At 38.5% G+C, this 16,511-nt stretch overlaps 1 protein-coding gene across 3 annotated transcripts in view; it reads right to left on the reverse strand.

Moving 5' to 3' along the window:
* PRRG1 (proline rich and Gla domain 1) overlaps nt 1–11,697 on the reverse strand; it is a 229,482-nt gene extending 217,785 nt beyond the window's left edge. The window contains exon 1 of one of the 3 annotated variants that reach the window (XM_089904993.1): nt 9,736–11,645. In XM_089904993.1, the coding sequence (XP_089761119.1) occupies nt 9,736–9,828 (93 nt within the window). In that variant the 5' untranslated portion in view covers nt 9,829–11,645. Of the gene's footprint in view, nt 1–9,735 lie in introns of all 3 variants that reach the window. The other 2 variants (XM_089904994.1, XM_089904995.1) reach the window with 2 other exon arrangements.
* Nucleotides 11,698–16,511: the final 4,814 nt, after the last annotated feature.

Here is a 16,511-nt window from a genome sequence, read left to right on the forward strand (position 1 = left end):
CCTCCCTGCCCCCGGCCTGAGTGAGCCAGAGCCCTCGAATCAGCGGCTCCTTTAACCCCGTCCTGTTCCGGCAACCTACACGCAGAGGCAGGGCCAAATCCGAAGCTGAACCCCGCGAGCTGTGCGGACAAAGAAGAGAAAGGGAAATCTCTCCCAGCAGGCTCAGGAGCAGCGGATTAAATCTCCACAATCAACTCGATATACCCTGCATCTGTGGAATACCTGAATAGACAACGAATCATCCCAAATTGAGGAGGTGGACTTTGAGAGCAAGATTTATTATTTTTTCCCCTTCTCCTATTTTTGTGAGTGTGCATGTGTATGCTTCTGTGGGAGATTCTGTGTGCATAGCTTTGCTTTCACCATTTGTCCTAGGGATCTATCCGTCCGTTTTGTTTTTTTTCTTTTTAAAAAATTATTTTCTTAATAATTATTTTTAATTTTAATAACTTTATTTTACCTTACTTTATTTTACTTTATCCTCTTTCTTTCTTTCTTGCTCCTTCCTTTCATTCTTTCTTCCTTCCTCCCTCCCTCCCTCCCTCCCTCTCTCTCTCTTTCTTTCTTTCTTGTTTTTCTCCCTTTTATTCTGAGCCGTGTGGATGAAAGGCTCTTGGTGTTGCAGCCAGGTGTCAGTGCTGTGCCTCTGAGCTGGGAGAGCCAACTTCACGACACTGGTCCACAAGAGACCTCCCAGCTCCACATAATATCAAATGGCAAAAATCTGCCACAGATCTCCATCTCAACACCAACACCCTCCGTCACTCAACGACCAGCAAGCTACAGTGCTGGACACCCTAGGCCAAACAACTAGCAAGACAGGAACACAACCCCACCCATTAGCAGAGAGGCTGCCTAAAATCATAAAAAGTCCACAGACACCCCAAAACACACCACCAGATGTGGACCTGCCCACCAGAAAGATCCAGCCTCATCCACCAGAACACAGGCACTACTCCCCTCCACCAGGAAGCCTACACAACCCACTGAATCAACTTTAGCCACTGGGGACAGACACCAAAACAGCGGGAACTACGAACCTGCAGGCTGCAAAAAGGAGACCCCAAATACAGTAAGATAAGCAAAATGAGAAGACAGAAAAACACACAGCAGATGAAGGAGCAAGATAAAAACCCACCAGACCTAACAAATGAAGAGGAAACAGGCAGTCTACCTGAAAAAGAATTCAGAATAATGATAGTGAAGATGATCCAAAATCTTGGAAATAGAGAAAATACAAGAAACATTTAACAAGGACCTAGAAGAAGTAAAGATGAAACAAGCAACGATGAACAACACAATAAATGAACTTAAAAATACTCTAGAAGGGATCAATAGCAGAAAAACTGAGGCAGAAGAAAGGATAAGTGACCTGGAAGATAAAATAGTGGAAATAACTACTGCAGAGCAGAATAAAGAAAAAAGAATGAAAAGAATTGAGGACAGTCTCAGAGACCTCTGGGACAATATTAAACGCACCAACATTCGAATTATAGGGGTTCCAGAAGAAGACAAAACGAAAGGGACTGAGAAAATATATGAAGACATTATAGTTGAAAAATTCTCTAATATGGGAACGGAATTAGTTAAGTCCAGGAAGCACAGAGAGTCCCATACAGGATAAATCCAAGGGGAAACACGCCAAGACACATATTAATCAAACTGTGAAAAATAAAATACAAAGAAAACATATTAAAAGCAGCAAGGGAAAAACAACAAATAACACACAAGGGAATCCCCATAAGGTTAACAGTGGATCTTTCAGCAGAAACGCTGTAAGCAGAAGTTACTGGTAGGACCTATTTAAAGTGATGAAGGAGAAAAACCTGCAACCAAGATTACTCTACCCAGCAAGGATCACATTCAGATTTGATGGAGAAATTAAAACCTATACAGACAAGCAAAAGCTGAGAGATTTCACCACCACCAAACTAGCTTTACAACAAATGTGAAAGGAACTTCTCTAGGCAAGAAACACAAGACAAGGAAAAGACCTACAATAACAAACCCAAAACAATTAAGAAAATAGGAATAGGAACATACATATCGAGAATTACCTTAAATGTAAATGGATTAAATGCTCCCACCAAAAGACACAGACTGGCTGAATGGATACAAAAACAAGACCCATATATATGCTGTCTACAAGAGCCCCACTTCAGACCTAGAGACACATACAGACTGAAAGTAAGGGGATGGAAAAAGATATTCCATGCAAATGGAAACCAAAAGAAAGCTGGAGTAGCAATTCTCATATCAGACAAAATAGACTTCAAAATAAAGACTATTAGAAGAGACAAAGAAGGACACTACATAATGATCAAGGGATCGATCCAAGAAGAAGATATAACAATTGTAAATATTTATGCCCCCAACATAGAAGCACCTCAATACATAAGGCAAATACTAACAGCCATAAAAGGGGAAATCGATAGTAACACATTCATAGTAGGGGACTTTAACACCCCACTTTCACCAATGGACAGATCATCCAGAATGAAAATAAATAAGGAAACACAAGCTTTAAATGATACATTAAACAACATGGACTTAATTGATAGTAATAGGACATTCCATCCAAAAACAACAGAATACATATTTTTCGCAAGTGCTCATGGAACATTCTCCAGGATAGATCATATCTTGGGTCACAAATCAAGCCTTGGTAAGTTTAAGAAAACTGAAATTGTATCAAGTATCTTTTCCGACCACAACGCTATGAGACTAGATATCTATTACAGGAAAGTATCTGTAAAAATCTACAAACACATGGAGGCTAAACAATACACTACTTAGTAACGAAGTGATCACTGAAGAAATCAAAAAATATCTAGAAACAAATGACAATGGAGACACGACGACCCAAAACCTGTGGGTTGCAGCAAAAGCAGTTCTAAGAGAGAAGTTTATAGCAATGCAATCCTACCTTAAGAAACAGGAAACATCTCAAATAAACAACCTAACCTTGCACCTAAAGCAATTAGAGAAAAAAGAACAAAAAAGCCCCAAAGTTAGCAGAAGGAAAGAAATCATAAAGATCAGATCAGAAATAAATGAAAAAGAAATGAAGGAAACGATAGCAAAGATCAATAAAACTAAAAGCTGGTTCTTTGAGAAGATCAACAGAACTGATAAGCCATTAGCCAGACTCATCAAGAAAAAAAGGGAGAAGACTCAAATCAATAGAATGAGAAATGAAAAAGGAGAAGTAACAACTGACACTGCAGAAATACAAAAGATCGTGAGAGATTACTACAAGCAACTCTATGCCAATATACTGGATAACGTGGAAGAAATCGACAAATTCTTAGAAATGCACAACCTGTCAAGACTGAATCAGGAAAAAATAGAAAATATGAACAAACCAATCACAATCACAAGCACTAAAATTGAAACTGTGATTAAAAATCTTCCAGGAAACAAAAGCCCAGGACCAGATGGCTTCACAGGTGAATTCTATCAAACATTTAGAGAAGAGCTAACACCTATCCTTCTCAAACTCTTCCAAATATAGCAGAGGGAGGAACACTCCCAAACTCCTTCCACGAGGCCACCGTCACCCTGACACCAAAACCAGACAAGGATGTCACAAAGAAAGAAAACTACAGGCCAATATCACTGATGAACATACATGCAAAAATCCTCAACAAAATACTAGCAAACAGAATCCAACAGCACATTAAAAGGAACATACACCATGATCAAGTGGGGTTTATTCCAGGAATACAAGGATTCTTCTATATATGCAAATCAATCAACATAATACACCATATTAACAAACCGAAGGAGAAAAACCATATGATCACCTCAATAGATGCAGCGAAAGCTTTCGACAAAATTCAACACCCATTTATGATAAAAACCCTGCAGAAACTAGGCATAGAGGGACCTTTCCTCAACATAATAAAGGCCATATATGACAAACCCACAGCCAACATCATCCTCAATACTGAAAAACTGAAAGCACTTCTACTAAGATCAGGAACAAGACAAGGCTGCCCACTCTCACCACTCTTATTCAACATAGTTTTCGAAGTTTTAGCCACAGCAATCAGAGAAGAAAAGGAAATAAAAGGAATCCAAATCGGAAAAGAAGTAAAGCTGTCACTGTTTGCAGATGACGTGATACTATACATAGAGAATCCTAAAGATGCTACCAGAAAACTACTAGAGCTAATCAACGAATCTGGTAAAGTAGCAGGACACAAAATTAATGCACAGAAATCTCTGGCATTCCTATACACTAATGATGAAAAATCTGAAAGTGAAATCAAGAAAACACTCTCATTTACCACTGCAACAAAAAGAATAAAATATCTAGGAATAAACCTACATAAGGAGACAAAAGACCTGTATGCAGAAAATTATAAGACACTAAAAAAAGAAATTAAAGATGATACAAATAGATGGAGAGATATACCACATTCTTGGATTGGAAGAATCAAAATTGTGAAAATGACTCTACTACTCAAAGCAATCTACAGATTCAATGCAATCCCTATCAAACTACCACTGGCATTTTTCACAGAACTAGAACAAAAAATTTAACAATTTGTATGGAAACACAAAAGACCCCAAATAGCCAAAGCAATCTTGAGAACGAAAAACGGAGCTGGGGGAATCAGGCTCCCTGTCCTCAGATTATACTACAAAGCTACAGTAATCAAGACAGTATGGTACTGGCACAAAAACAGAAATATAGATCAATGGAACAGGACAGAAAGCCCAGATATAAAGCCACGCACATATGGTCACCTTATCTTTGATAAAGGAGGCAGGAATGTACAGCGGAGCAAGGACAGCCTCTTTAATAAGTGGCGCCGGGAAAACTCGCCAGGTATATGTAAAAGTATGAGATTAGAACACTCCCTGACACCATACACAAAAATAAGTTCAAAATGGATTAAAGACCTAAATGTAAGGCCAGAAACTGTCAAACTCTTAGAGGAAAACAGAGGCAGAACACTCTATGACATAAATCACAGCAAGATCCTTTTGGACCCACCTCCTAGAGAAATGGAAATAAAAAGAAAAACAAACAAATGGGACCTAATGAAACTTCAAAGCTTTTGCACAGCAAAGGCAACCATAAACAAGACCAAAAGACAACCCTCAGAATGGGAGCAAATATTTGCAAATGAAGCAACTAACAAAGGATTAATCTCCAACATTTATAAGCAGCTCATGCAGCTCAATATCAAAAAAACAAACAACCCAATCCAAAAATGGGCAGAAGACCTAAAGAGACATTTCTCCAAAGAAGACATACAGATGGCCGACAAACACATGAAAGGATGCTCAACATCATTAATTATTAGAGAAATGCAAATCAAACTTACAATGAGATATCATCTCACACCGGTCAGAATGGCCATCATCAAAAAAACTAGAAACAATAAATGCTGGAGAGGGTGTGGAGAAAACGGAACCCTCTGGCACTGTTGGTGGGAATGTAAATTGGTACAGCCACTATGGAGAACAGTATGGACATTCCTTAAAAAACTACAAATAGAACTACCATATGACCCAGCAATCCCACTCCTGGGCATATACCCTGAAAAACCATAATTCAAAAAGAGTCATGTACCAAAATATTCACTGCAGCTCTATTTACAATAGCCAGGAGATGGAAACAACCTAAGTGTCCATCATCGGATGAATGGATAAAGAAGATGTGGCACATATATACAATGGAATATTACTCAGCCATAAAAAGAAACGAAATTGAGGTGGATAGACCTAGAGTGTGTCATACTGAATGAAGTAAGTCAGAAAGAGAAAGACAAATACCATATGCTAACACATATATATGGAATTTAAGAAAAAAATGTCATGAAGATCCTCGGGGTAAGACAGGAATAAAGACACAGACCTACTAGAGAATGGACTTGAAGATATGGGGAGCATGAAGGGTAAGCTGTGACAAAGTGAGAGAGAGGCATGGACATATATACACTACAAAACCTAAGGTAGATAGCTAGTGGGACGCAGCCGCATAGCACAGGGAGATCAGCTCGGTTCTTTGTGACCGCCTGGAGGGGTGGGATAGGGAGGGTGGCAGGGAGGGAGACGCAAGAGGGAAGAGATATGGGAACATATGTATATGTATAACTGATTCACATTGTTATAAAGGAGAAACCAACACACCATTATAAAGCAATTATACTCCAATAAAGATATTAAAACAAAAAAGCATTCAGATTTATTAAAACTAATTAAGAATAATAATAAAAAAGATGTGGCTTATATATACAATGGAATATTACTCAGCCATAAGAAAAAACGAAATTGAGTTATTTGTAGTGAGGTGGATGGACCTAGAGTCGGTCATACAGAGTGAAGTCAGTCAGAAAGAGAAAGACAAATACCGTATGCTAACACATACAGATGGAATCTAAGAAAAAAATCCTATATGAAGAACCTAGGGGTAAGACGGGAATACAGACAAAGACCTACTAGAAGATGGACTTGAGGATATGGGGAGGGGGAAGGGCAAGCTGTGACAAAGTGACAGAGTGGCATGGAAATATATACACTACTAAATGTAAAACAGATAGGTAATGGGAAGCAGCTGCATAGCACAGGGAGATCAGCTCGGTGCTTTGTGACCACCTAGAGGGGTGGGATAGGGAGGGTGGGAGGAAGGGAGACGCAAGAGGAAGGAGATATGGGAACATATGTATATGTATAAGTGATTCACTTTGTTATAAAGCAGAAACTAACACACCATTGTAAAGCAATTATACCCCAATAAAGATGTAAAAAAAAAAAGTGAATCAGCTATATGTATACATATATTCCCATATCCCTCCCTCTTGCGTCTCCCTCCCACCCTCCCTATCCCACCCCTGTAGGTGTGACCCCCCGATTTTTCTCTTCAGTGGTGAACTCCAGATCTGTATAATCAGTTTCCCATATGACACCTCTACTAGCATGTATAATAGGAATTTAAAATAAAGCATTATCTTCCACATATAAGCAATATCATATGACATCTGTCTTTCTGTTTGACTGACTTCACTTAGTATCATAATCTCTAGTTCCATCCATGTTGCTGCAAATGGCATTATTTCATTGTTTTTTATGGCAGAGTAATATTCCGTTGTGTGTGTGTGTGTGTGTGTATGCGTGTGTGTGTGTGTGTATATTCATTCCACATCTTCTTTACCACTTACATGTGAAATCAAAAATATGACACAAATTAACTTATTTACAAAACGAAGTAGATTGACAGGCATAGAAAGCAAATTTATGGCTACCAAAGGGGATAGGTGGGGGTAGGGATTAATTAGGAGTTAGGGATGAACAGATATACGCTACTAAAAGTAAAAAATAGATAAACAACAAGGACCTACGGTATAGCACAGGCAACTATATTCAAGATCTTGTAGTAACCTATAATGGAAAAGAATCTGAAAAAGAATATATGTATGTATAACTGAGTCACTTTGCTGTACACCTGAAACTAACACAGCATTGTAAATCAACTATACTTCAATGAAAGAAAGAAAGAAAGGGCGTTATCACAAGAACACATAAATTCCTACTTCTAAATTTGCCCTTCTTGCCATATTCCCCATTTTGGTAAATGGCATCACCGCTCGGCCAATTGCTCAGGCTAGCCTTGACTTCTCTAATTCCATGCTGAAGTTGGATATAACTTCACGATATATTCCCAAAGGGAGCACTTCTCACCATCTCTACCCTTACTGCTCTTCTCTGAGCCACCATATCTTGCCACACAATAGCAAGGGCCTCTTACCTTGCTTTCCGACTGCAATTCTTTTCACACTGTACAATAGTTTCCACACAGTAAACCAGAGTCATCTTTTAAACATCAACATCAGGTCCCATTCCTCCCCAATTACAATGCTCAGAAGGCTCCATTACACTTGGAAGAAAATCTAAAGTCTCCATGGAGAATGAGAAATACCCCATTTCAGAGCTTTTTGAATTTGCTCTTCCTTCTGTCTGCAATGTTCTTTTTCTAGATGTTCATACGGTTCGCTTTATTCAGGTATCGCTCAAATGTCGCTTCTCTGGAGAGTCCTTCTCACACTACCACACCCCAATTATCACCGTCTATCACTCTCTACCACCTTCCCCTGCTTTATCTTTAAATGTATCTCTACGAGATGTGGTATGTATATCTATGTTTATGACTGTACTTCCTCTCTTCGCTAGGCTTAACCCTCTGTGAAAACGGAGACATTTTAAATTAGCCTCTAAGTTCTCACTACATAGAAAATGCAGAGCACAAAGTAGATGCTCAATAACTATTTGCTGAATGAATTAATAGAGGAGACGCTTTTCTAAATGATAGGATTGATTAAGAGTCTACAATTTTTCCCTCACATTTTAACAATGAAAACCCGTTCTACCCTCATCTTCTTTTCCCATAATGTGAAACAATCCCTACCAGAAGTGGTCTCTTCCTCTTCAAAAGATCTCATTCGTTTTCCTTCTTTTTACTGATCAAATACAATTTATCAGAGTTTCTCGTATTATAATACATGCCTTTCTCAGAGTTTCCACTGCAGTCACATCCAAAACAAGGGCTACGTGTCATTTCCTTTGTATGTAAGGTTAATACTATATGTCCCAGTCAATGTGCTCATTATCTACTTTACCCCACTGGATTCTAACACAAATCACCCCCTCTTAAATAACAGGCCCTCAAATACTCAACTGCATGAATGAATGAGTTTATCTCTGAAATAAATAAATCAGGTAAATCAAACTGTAGTGTGAAATGACTCCACAGGCAGTAGTTCATTAGAAGAGCTGTGATGTGCAAGACAGGTAAGAAAGGACATTTAAGTCTCCCATTTAGTCAAAAGTAGAATCAATTATCTACAATTTCCTCAATTTTAAAAGTGTATTCAAGAATATGCACAAGTCATAGATATAGCAACACATTTATAGTCAGAAGACACATACTAGAATATCTTCTTTTCCATATTTTGGTTATATGACCTTGTACTTCAAGAAGCATGTCTCCTCATCTATACAATGGAGGCTATATTAGCAAACTCAGACTTTGCTGAAAATTGAAGGGTTACTTTATATAAGTGCCTAATACCACCAACATCACAGAACAGATACTCAGCATACATTTGGGAAAGAGGCGGGAGTAAGGAAGAAGGGTCCTAAAAAGGTACCCAGGAAAGAAGCCAAGAAAAAAAAAAAAAAACACTTTTTGATGGTGTTTATCCAGGGTGATAGCCTTCAACTAAACCTCACTCAATCCTAGCTTTTGCTTCAGATGAAAATGTGCACTTGCAAAATAAGAGTCACTAATAAGGCCTCCTATCGCTTATCGGTGAAAATAAAATTTTCCTTGGAGAAATTATATGGGTTCCTTCACTGCAGCAATTACCCACATTGGTATTAGTTGTCATACAGGTATAAACAGACGCAAACAGAATTTAGACTTCTTAACACCAGGGAGACTTCAAAATCCATAGTTTTTCGAAGGAGAAGAAATTAGGGAGAGCCTGATGTATAACTGTGTTAGTGTAGCTAGTAACACATTCACAATCTTTGGGGGGCTTTTTGTTTGTTTTGAGGTTTATAACACAGAGAAACCCCAAAGACTTATTATCTCCATTTTATAACTGAGAAAACTCCAGGTAACTGAATTATCTAAGGTCAAGTGTGAGGTCAAAGTCTTCTAGTTGTGTGTATTATTTCCACACTGACACTCAGCAGTATCATGGACAATGAAATACTCACCTTGAAACCTTGGACCCCAACCACTGAAAGTACAGGAAGATCATTCCCAGCACCAGGGCCTCTAGGAAAGGAAACATAAAGATGGACTTTCATTTTCTGGAACCAGTTGTACCCTGCTCTTCCATCTCGCCTGTTACAGCCACCACAGCTTTGTCAGTTGTGTGGCAGGAGCAGGGATAAATTAGATTCAACTCTGGAAGGATGCAAAAATCACAAACCCACTAGAATTGGATATCATGGCCAGCGATACCCATGTCATGCTCTCCTGACCTCTTCCCATTTAAGCAGAGGATAAGGATGTTGTTCTCTTTCCAATCTATCATTATAGCAACTAAAGAATCTTTAGTACGTATGATAAAAACCAGGCCTTTAAGTAAGGAAAATATTTATAGCACCATCTGTGATATTTATAGCATACCCAACAAATCTTTGCATTGTGAGGAAGAAATTGATAGCACATGGAAGAACTGAAAGATAATGAAATAGCTACTCTTACAGTTCACTAGCTTACATAATGGGAAATCTGCTCAGCCATCCAGGGGGCTGTATGCTGGGCTCCTAAGCCAGGCGAGTCTGTGCACGGGGTTCCAAGATTTTGCAGAGTCACTGTTTGGGTTCCTGGCTGGGCAAGCCTAGAGGCTGCGCTCTGCAGTTGGATGGGGCTGCTGGCTGACAACCCTGCCTAAGCAGGATAGAGGACAAGTTCCATGGCTGGGCCAGACTGCTGGCTGGGGACCCGATCTGGCTAGAGCTGCCCATGTGCTCCTTGGCCAGATGAGATTACTGGCTCCACACCACAGGTGGAAGGAACTGCTGGCTGTGCTCTCTGATTGGGTACCACTGCCGTCAGATACACAGTCCATCACAATCTCCATGCTGGAAGCCGGAAGCACTGCCCCGCCTCCTTTATTTCAAGCTGATACCAGGTGGTTGAGCTCTCCCTTTTCTCCCAGTGTTCCTCGAGACGGATGGATGTGGACCTCTTGGGAAGCTTCCCAGAATGTTGTGGAACCCGGATGCTCACGCTGGGGTCTCTTTTCTCTACTGGAGAAGCCTCTTGGTGCGGCTGCGTGCTGGCCTGCAGGAAAGGCTACGTGGTCAAAGTGAAGCTGCCTTGTGGTCCACAGGGAGGTGCTTCGGCCTCACTTCTGGCTCCTGGGATTTTTTTTTTTTTTTCCCACAGAGGCCTTCTTGTCTGTGGAGAGTTGCTAGTTTGTATTTCCTTGAGGAACACTAAAGCCGGGAACCTCTGATTCCACCATCTTGCTGATTTCACACCCATCTTCCCCAATCAGACCTTCTTTCTAGCATGTAGGGAAAGTAACTAACTTCTAAAAAACACTCAACGGACTTCCCTGGTGGTCCAGTGGTTAAGACTCTGCGCTTCCACTGCAGGGGATGCGGGTTCTATCACTGGTCAGGGAAATGAGATCCCACACGTGCCGTGTGGTGTGGCCAAAAAAAAGACTATAAAATTTAAAAAAACCCTCAAATCTACTATACATTGCATATTTGCATTCTTTCCTTCATAGCCTTAAATAAAAACATATTCAGCTTTGTGAGCTATCATATTTTTCATCATACAGTACAGAATACCAGTACCCGTATTTAATGGATCTGGATTCAATAGACTAAAGGTCTATACTCTTGGAGTAATTTTAAATAATATCTACTACTTTACTACTACACTAAAATAATTTAAAATAAAAGCATTAAAATTAAGATCTACTACTCTTTGCACCATTATTATTATTACGCCCCAAGTAGAGAAAGCTCTGCAATAGAAATAAATAGACATGATCTAATGTCCCTGACCTTAGGAAGTTGGCAATTTCCTTACAATGAAAAGACAGATACACTTGAAATTAAACAGCAGCTCAGGGCTATAATATTACAAATGTCTAAAGGCTATATAAATTTATATTTTTCATAAGCTACTTTTTGAACATTAATTCCTCTTTCTCACACTCATCTTTATTTTGGATTTATTAATTCCAAAAGCTATTCATATTTTGGAACTGCATTACCTGCTAACCTTTCCACCAGAAATAACATAAAGCAGATTTCAGTGACTAGCTAAGAAAGAAAAAGAACCGAATAAGAGGGAAGGAGAAAAGCATTATATTAGCCTTCCAGGATTTTAACAGAAGAGTCTAAAATATAAAAATTACGGCGAGCTTTTTTTTTTTATGTTGGGGGTAGAAGTTTATTAATTAATTTATTTATTTTTGCTGTGTTGGGTCTTCATTTCTGTGCGAGGGCTTTCTCTAACTGTGCCAAGCGGGGGCCACTCTTCATCGCGGCGCGCGGGCCTCTCACTATCGCGGCCTCTCTTGTTGCGGAGCACGGGCTCCAGACGCGCAGGCACACTAGTTGTGGCTCACGGGACTAGTTGCTCCGCGGCCTGTGGGATCCTCCCAGACCAGGGCTCGAACCCGTGTCCCCTGCATTAGCAGGCAGATTCTCAAGCACTGAGCCACCAGGGAAGCCCCAAGGTGAGCTTTTATAGAGTGAGTAGACTACTTTCTCAGGGTCAGTCTAGTTCCTAAAATAATAGCTACTGTGGATTCACTGCAATCAATGAGCTGTGTCATATTAGCATCATCATAAATGCATCGTCTCAGTTAAACTTCATAACATCTCATATCGTTAGTACCATTTTTCTGATGAGTAGATCACTATAGGCAAGTTCACATAGCTTGGAAGGCATGGAGTCAGGCTTCCAAACGGACGACCATCTGGCACAAAACCCCACACCTTTCACCTCCTCCTAAGAAGGGAGTAAAGAATGCATATTGCACTCATTTCTGCACCTATGTACCTTAAGCAATGCAGCAGTATACTGAGAATATGGATCATGAATAATCTAAATTCCCAAGATTGAAGTGCTCATTACATAGAACTTACTGAGAGATGACATTTAAATATCTTAGCTTACTTTTCAGTAGCTAGCCAAAAACTTCCTGAATCACTTCCTATTACAGATATGAAAAATGCAGAATCATCAGTAACCTTAGCTTTCCACTAGTGCTGACTTGATCCACGGCATCTAGTACAACATTTATAGTTTTTTAAAAATTACAACTTCACAGAATGCACACACATACAAGCAGCTACGAGGCATGTTCCCATTAGCGTCTACATTACCTAGCTAATATATATCCATACCACGATCCACGTGAAGGTCCAAATTTTAGCAACATTAATATTACCAATCAAAGGCTAATATGCACATACAAATGTATGCGTTCCATACACGCCTACACGTACTGCGGTTTTCTAACATGTTATTGAATCTACCACAAAACGGGAATTGAGATGTTATTTTGTAAAAAGAGTTCTAATATTATATTATTACCTGTTTTCTCTTGTTCATTTGACCCAACAGCACTCTTTTGCAAGAAGTGTCCCATAAAGACATTTACTATAATGCACTGCTTTAATTCAAAATGTAATCTAACCAAACGTGCTTAATAGCCTGGCTAGGAAAATCAATACCATGGTTTATAGAACAGTGTCTCTGGAAAGACAGGAAGTGGACTCTTGGTTCTACATAAAATCTTCTTAATCCTATTTCCATTTCCCCCTCCTACATTTGTAACAACTGAATAAACTGATTATGTTTTTTCATCTTGTAGCTGCAGCCTCTGTAGACAAACGGATTAAAATACTTACACTGATGTGATCAATATATTTATCAATCAGTAATAACCCAGGGATTGATCTTCATAATTGGAGGAATTCTGCACCTTAATTCATTTATACGCTATTGTCTTTTTTCAAACCTTAGGGATTGTTGATGTGGAAAATTAAGAGAGAATTAAGGGGGAAGGGCCACATAGGGAAAATTGCTGTTTTCTACAGCATAACTGAGGAATACACATGATTAAGTCAAAATGTGATGATTTGGGGGGAAGAAAAGCATGGATAATTGATAGACAACTCGTGAAATAGGGAAGCAATTGTAAATAGATTACTGTGGACATGGAACTGACATTTCCAGTTATTACTACTGTTGTCTTGTCCTTGACAGTTAAGATCTGAGGAATGTTCAGCAATGTTTCCATAGCTGCACGTATAAGAAAATAATATTCCTGCCAGCAGAAGCTGCTCTAGTACAGCTTTCCCCTTATACTCCAGGCCACGGACTCTACCACACAGACACTCAAAGGCAAGAGTGTTATCCCTTAAAATCCTGTCAGTAGTTCTCTTCACCTCAATTCCCAGTTCCAACAGCCTCTTCCCTTTTTAATGGGCTGCCTTTGGCCTCACCTTCCTTCCCAAATCCAGCAGTTACTCCACAACAGATCTGCATTGCACGTCCTGTAAAGGAATGCGAGGTTTTGTCTTGGCGTTCAGTCTCTCTTCCAAGAGATATATACACACGGATATATTTCCAAGTATACGTCTATACACATATATACATATATATACACCTATATGTGTATATCTCATGTATATGATATATATATACTCATATATTTATATGAGAGACATGAGATATATATACACATACATTTACAAATTGTTAGCTTTACAGTTATAAAAGCATACTTTAAACCTACAGAGCTTTGTACCTAGTTTTTTGTTTGTGCATATTAAAGTAAAATTCTAACAATTTGTCACGATTGGGTGACTGATTTTCTTTCTTCTAAAGGAAACATAGTTTAAGTACATATATCAACATCCACTCCAACTCACTGCTTTAATTTGGACAAATAATGAAACTAAAACTTTCAAAGGCTACTCAGTCTCTAATTCATGTTTTTGAGCCCCTACTATGTGAAATCTAGGCTCAAACAAGTTAAACAGTCTTTGTTCTAACCCTCATGGTCCAGCCACACTTTCCAAACTACCTAGAAAGGAATCCAGGTCAGAGTGCCACTCTCTGCTATTTATACGATGTGTGCTCGAGCATGTGACATACTCTGTAATTCACAATTTATCTGAAATATACGGGTAATAACAATAAAAATTAACTCAGAAAGTAACTGTAATGATAAGATAATGTAGAGTGAACAGCACAGGGACAGACAATATTCATTTTAGATTGATATGTCACTTGAACTACCCCTCATTAAATGATTTGTTTATATATATGCATGCACATCTGCTATATATATTTGGAGAGGATGATAAGCCACCAGCTGCTGCTGTATGGTCCACTTTCTTATGAATGCATCATTGAGCCACCTGCATTATTAATTTTTAAACAAGGGATTAACATGAAAGACTGAAGAGCACTTATCTCCAAAACAATGCAAATATGAAGAGTTTATAGAATAAGGTCTTGTGATAGTACCTATAAAAAATACCTAGCATAAAAGGGTACTCAACAGAAATATACTGAATGAACGAATAAGAGGTAATCACCGACACCGAGTAAGAACTTACTAATATCAGGTGTGGAACTATTAGTTATTTTACGTTTTTAAATAATGAAAGGAATTGAAAGTCAAAACAAAGACTTTTCACAGATTATGACACTAGAGTTTTCATTTGCTGACTCTGCATTTAATATGAATAATACCGTGATGGTTAATTTCACGTCTCAATTTGACTGGGCCATGGAGTGTCCTGATATTTGGTCAAACATTATTCTGCATGTATCCGTAAAGGTGTTTTGCGATGAGATTAACATGTGATTTGGACAAGGATGAGCACTTTCACCACTTTCATTCAACAAAGTACTGGGAGTCCTAGCCAGAGCAATCAGTCAAAAAAAGAAAAAAAAACAGATAAAAGGCAACCAAATCAGATTCCACCCTAAAACGGTTGGAATAAATAAACAAATTTAAAGTTGCAGGGTACAAAATGAATATACAAAAATCAGTTGCATATCTATATACTAACAACAAACGATCAGAAAGAGAAATTAAGAAAACAATCCCATTTATAATTGCAACAAAAATAATAACTACATAGGAATAAATTTAGCCAAGGAGGTGAATGTTCTGTACATTGAGAACTATAAAACACTGATAAAAGAAACTGCCGAAGACACAAACAAATGGACAGATAGTCTGTGCCCATGAACTGGAAAAGTTAATATTATTAAAATATTCATAATATCCAAAACACTCTACAGATTCAATGAAATCCCTATCAAAATTCCAATGGCATCTTTCCCAGATAGAGAAAAACAATCCTAAAATTTGTATGGAACCACAAAAGAACCCAACTAGCCAAAGACATCCTGACAAAGAAGAACAAAGCTGGAGACACCACACTTCCTGATTTCAAACTATATTACAAAGCTACAGTAATCAACACAATATGATACTGGCATAAAAACAGACAAATAGATCAATGGAACAGAAAATACAAAGACCAGGAAAAATGCCACACATATATGGTCAACTCATTTATGACAAAAGAGGCAAAAATATAAAAAAGGGAAAGGATAGTCACATCAATAAATGGTATAGGGAAACCTCGACAGCCACATGCAAAAGAATGAAACTGGATCCTTATCTTACACACATACACAAAAATCAAACTGGATTAAAAACTCAAACATAAGACCTGAAACCATAAAATTAGTAGAAGAAAACATAGGAGGTAAGCTCTCTGACATCACTCTCGGTGATGATTTTTCAGATTTGACACCAACAGCAGAGTCAACAAAATATAAAATAAACAAGTGGAACTACATCAAACTGAAAAGCTTCTACACAGCAAAGGAAACCATCAACAAAATGAAAAGGCAACCTACAGAATGGGATAAAATATTTGCAAATAATTTATCAGATAAGGAGTTAATACCTAAAATACAT

This window comes from Delphinapterus leucas, chromosome X (genome assembly GCF_059928025.1).
Source record: "Delphinapterus leucas isolate spDelLeu-1000000601 "Yukka" chromosome X, BTC_Dleu_Yukka2, whole genome shotgun sequence".
In the NCBI taxonomy this organism is placed as follows: domain Eukaryota; kingdom Metazoa; phylum Chordata; class Mammalia; order Artiodactyla; family Monodontidae; genus Delphinapterus; species Delphinapterus leucas.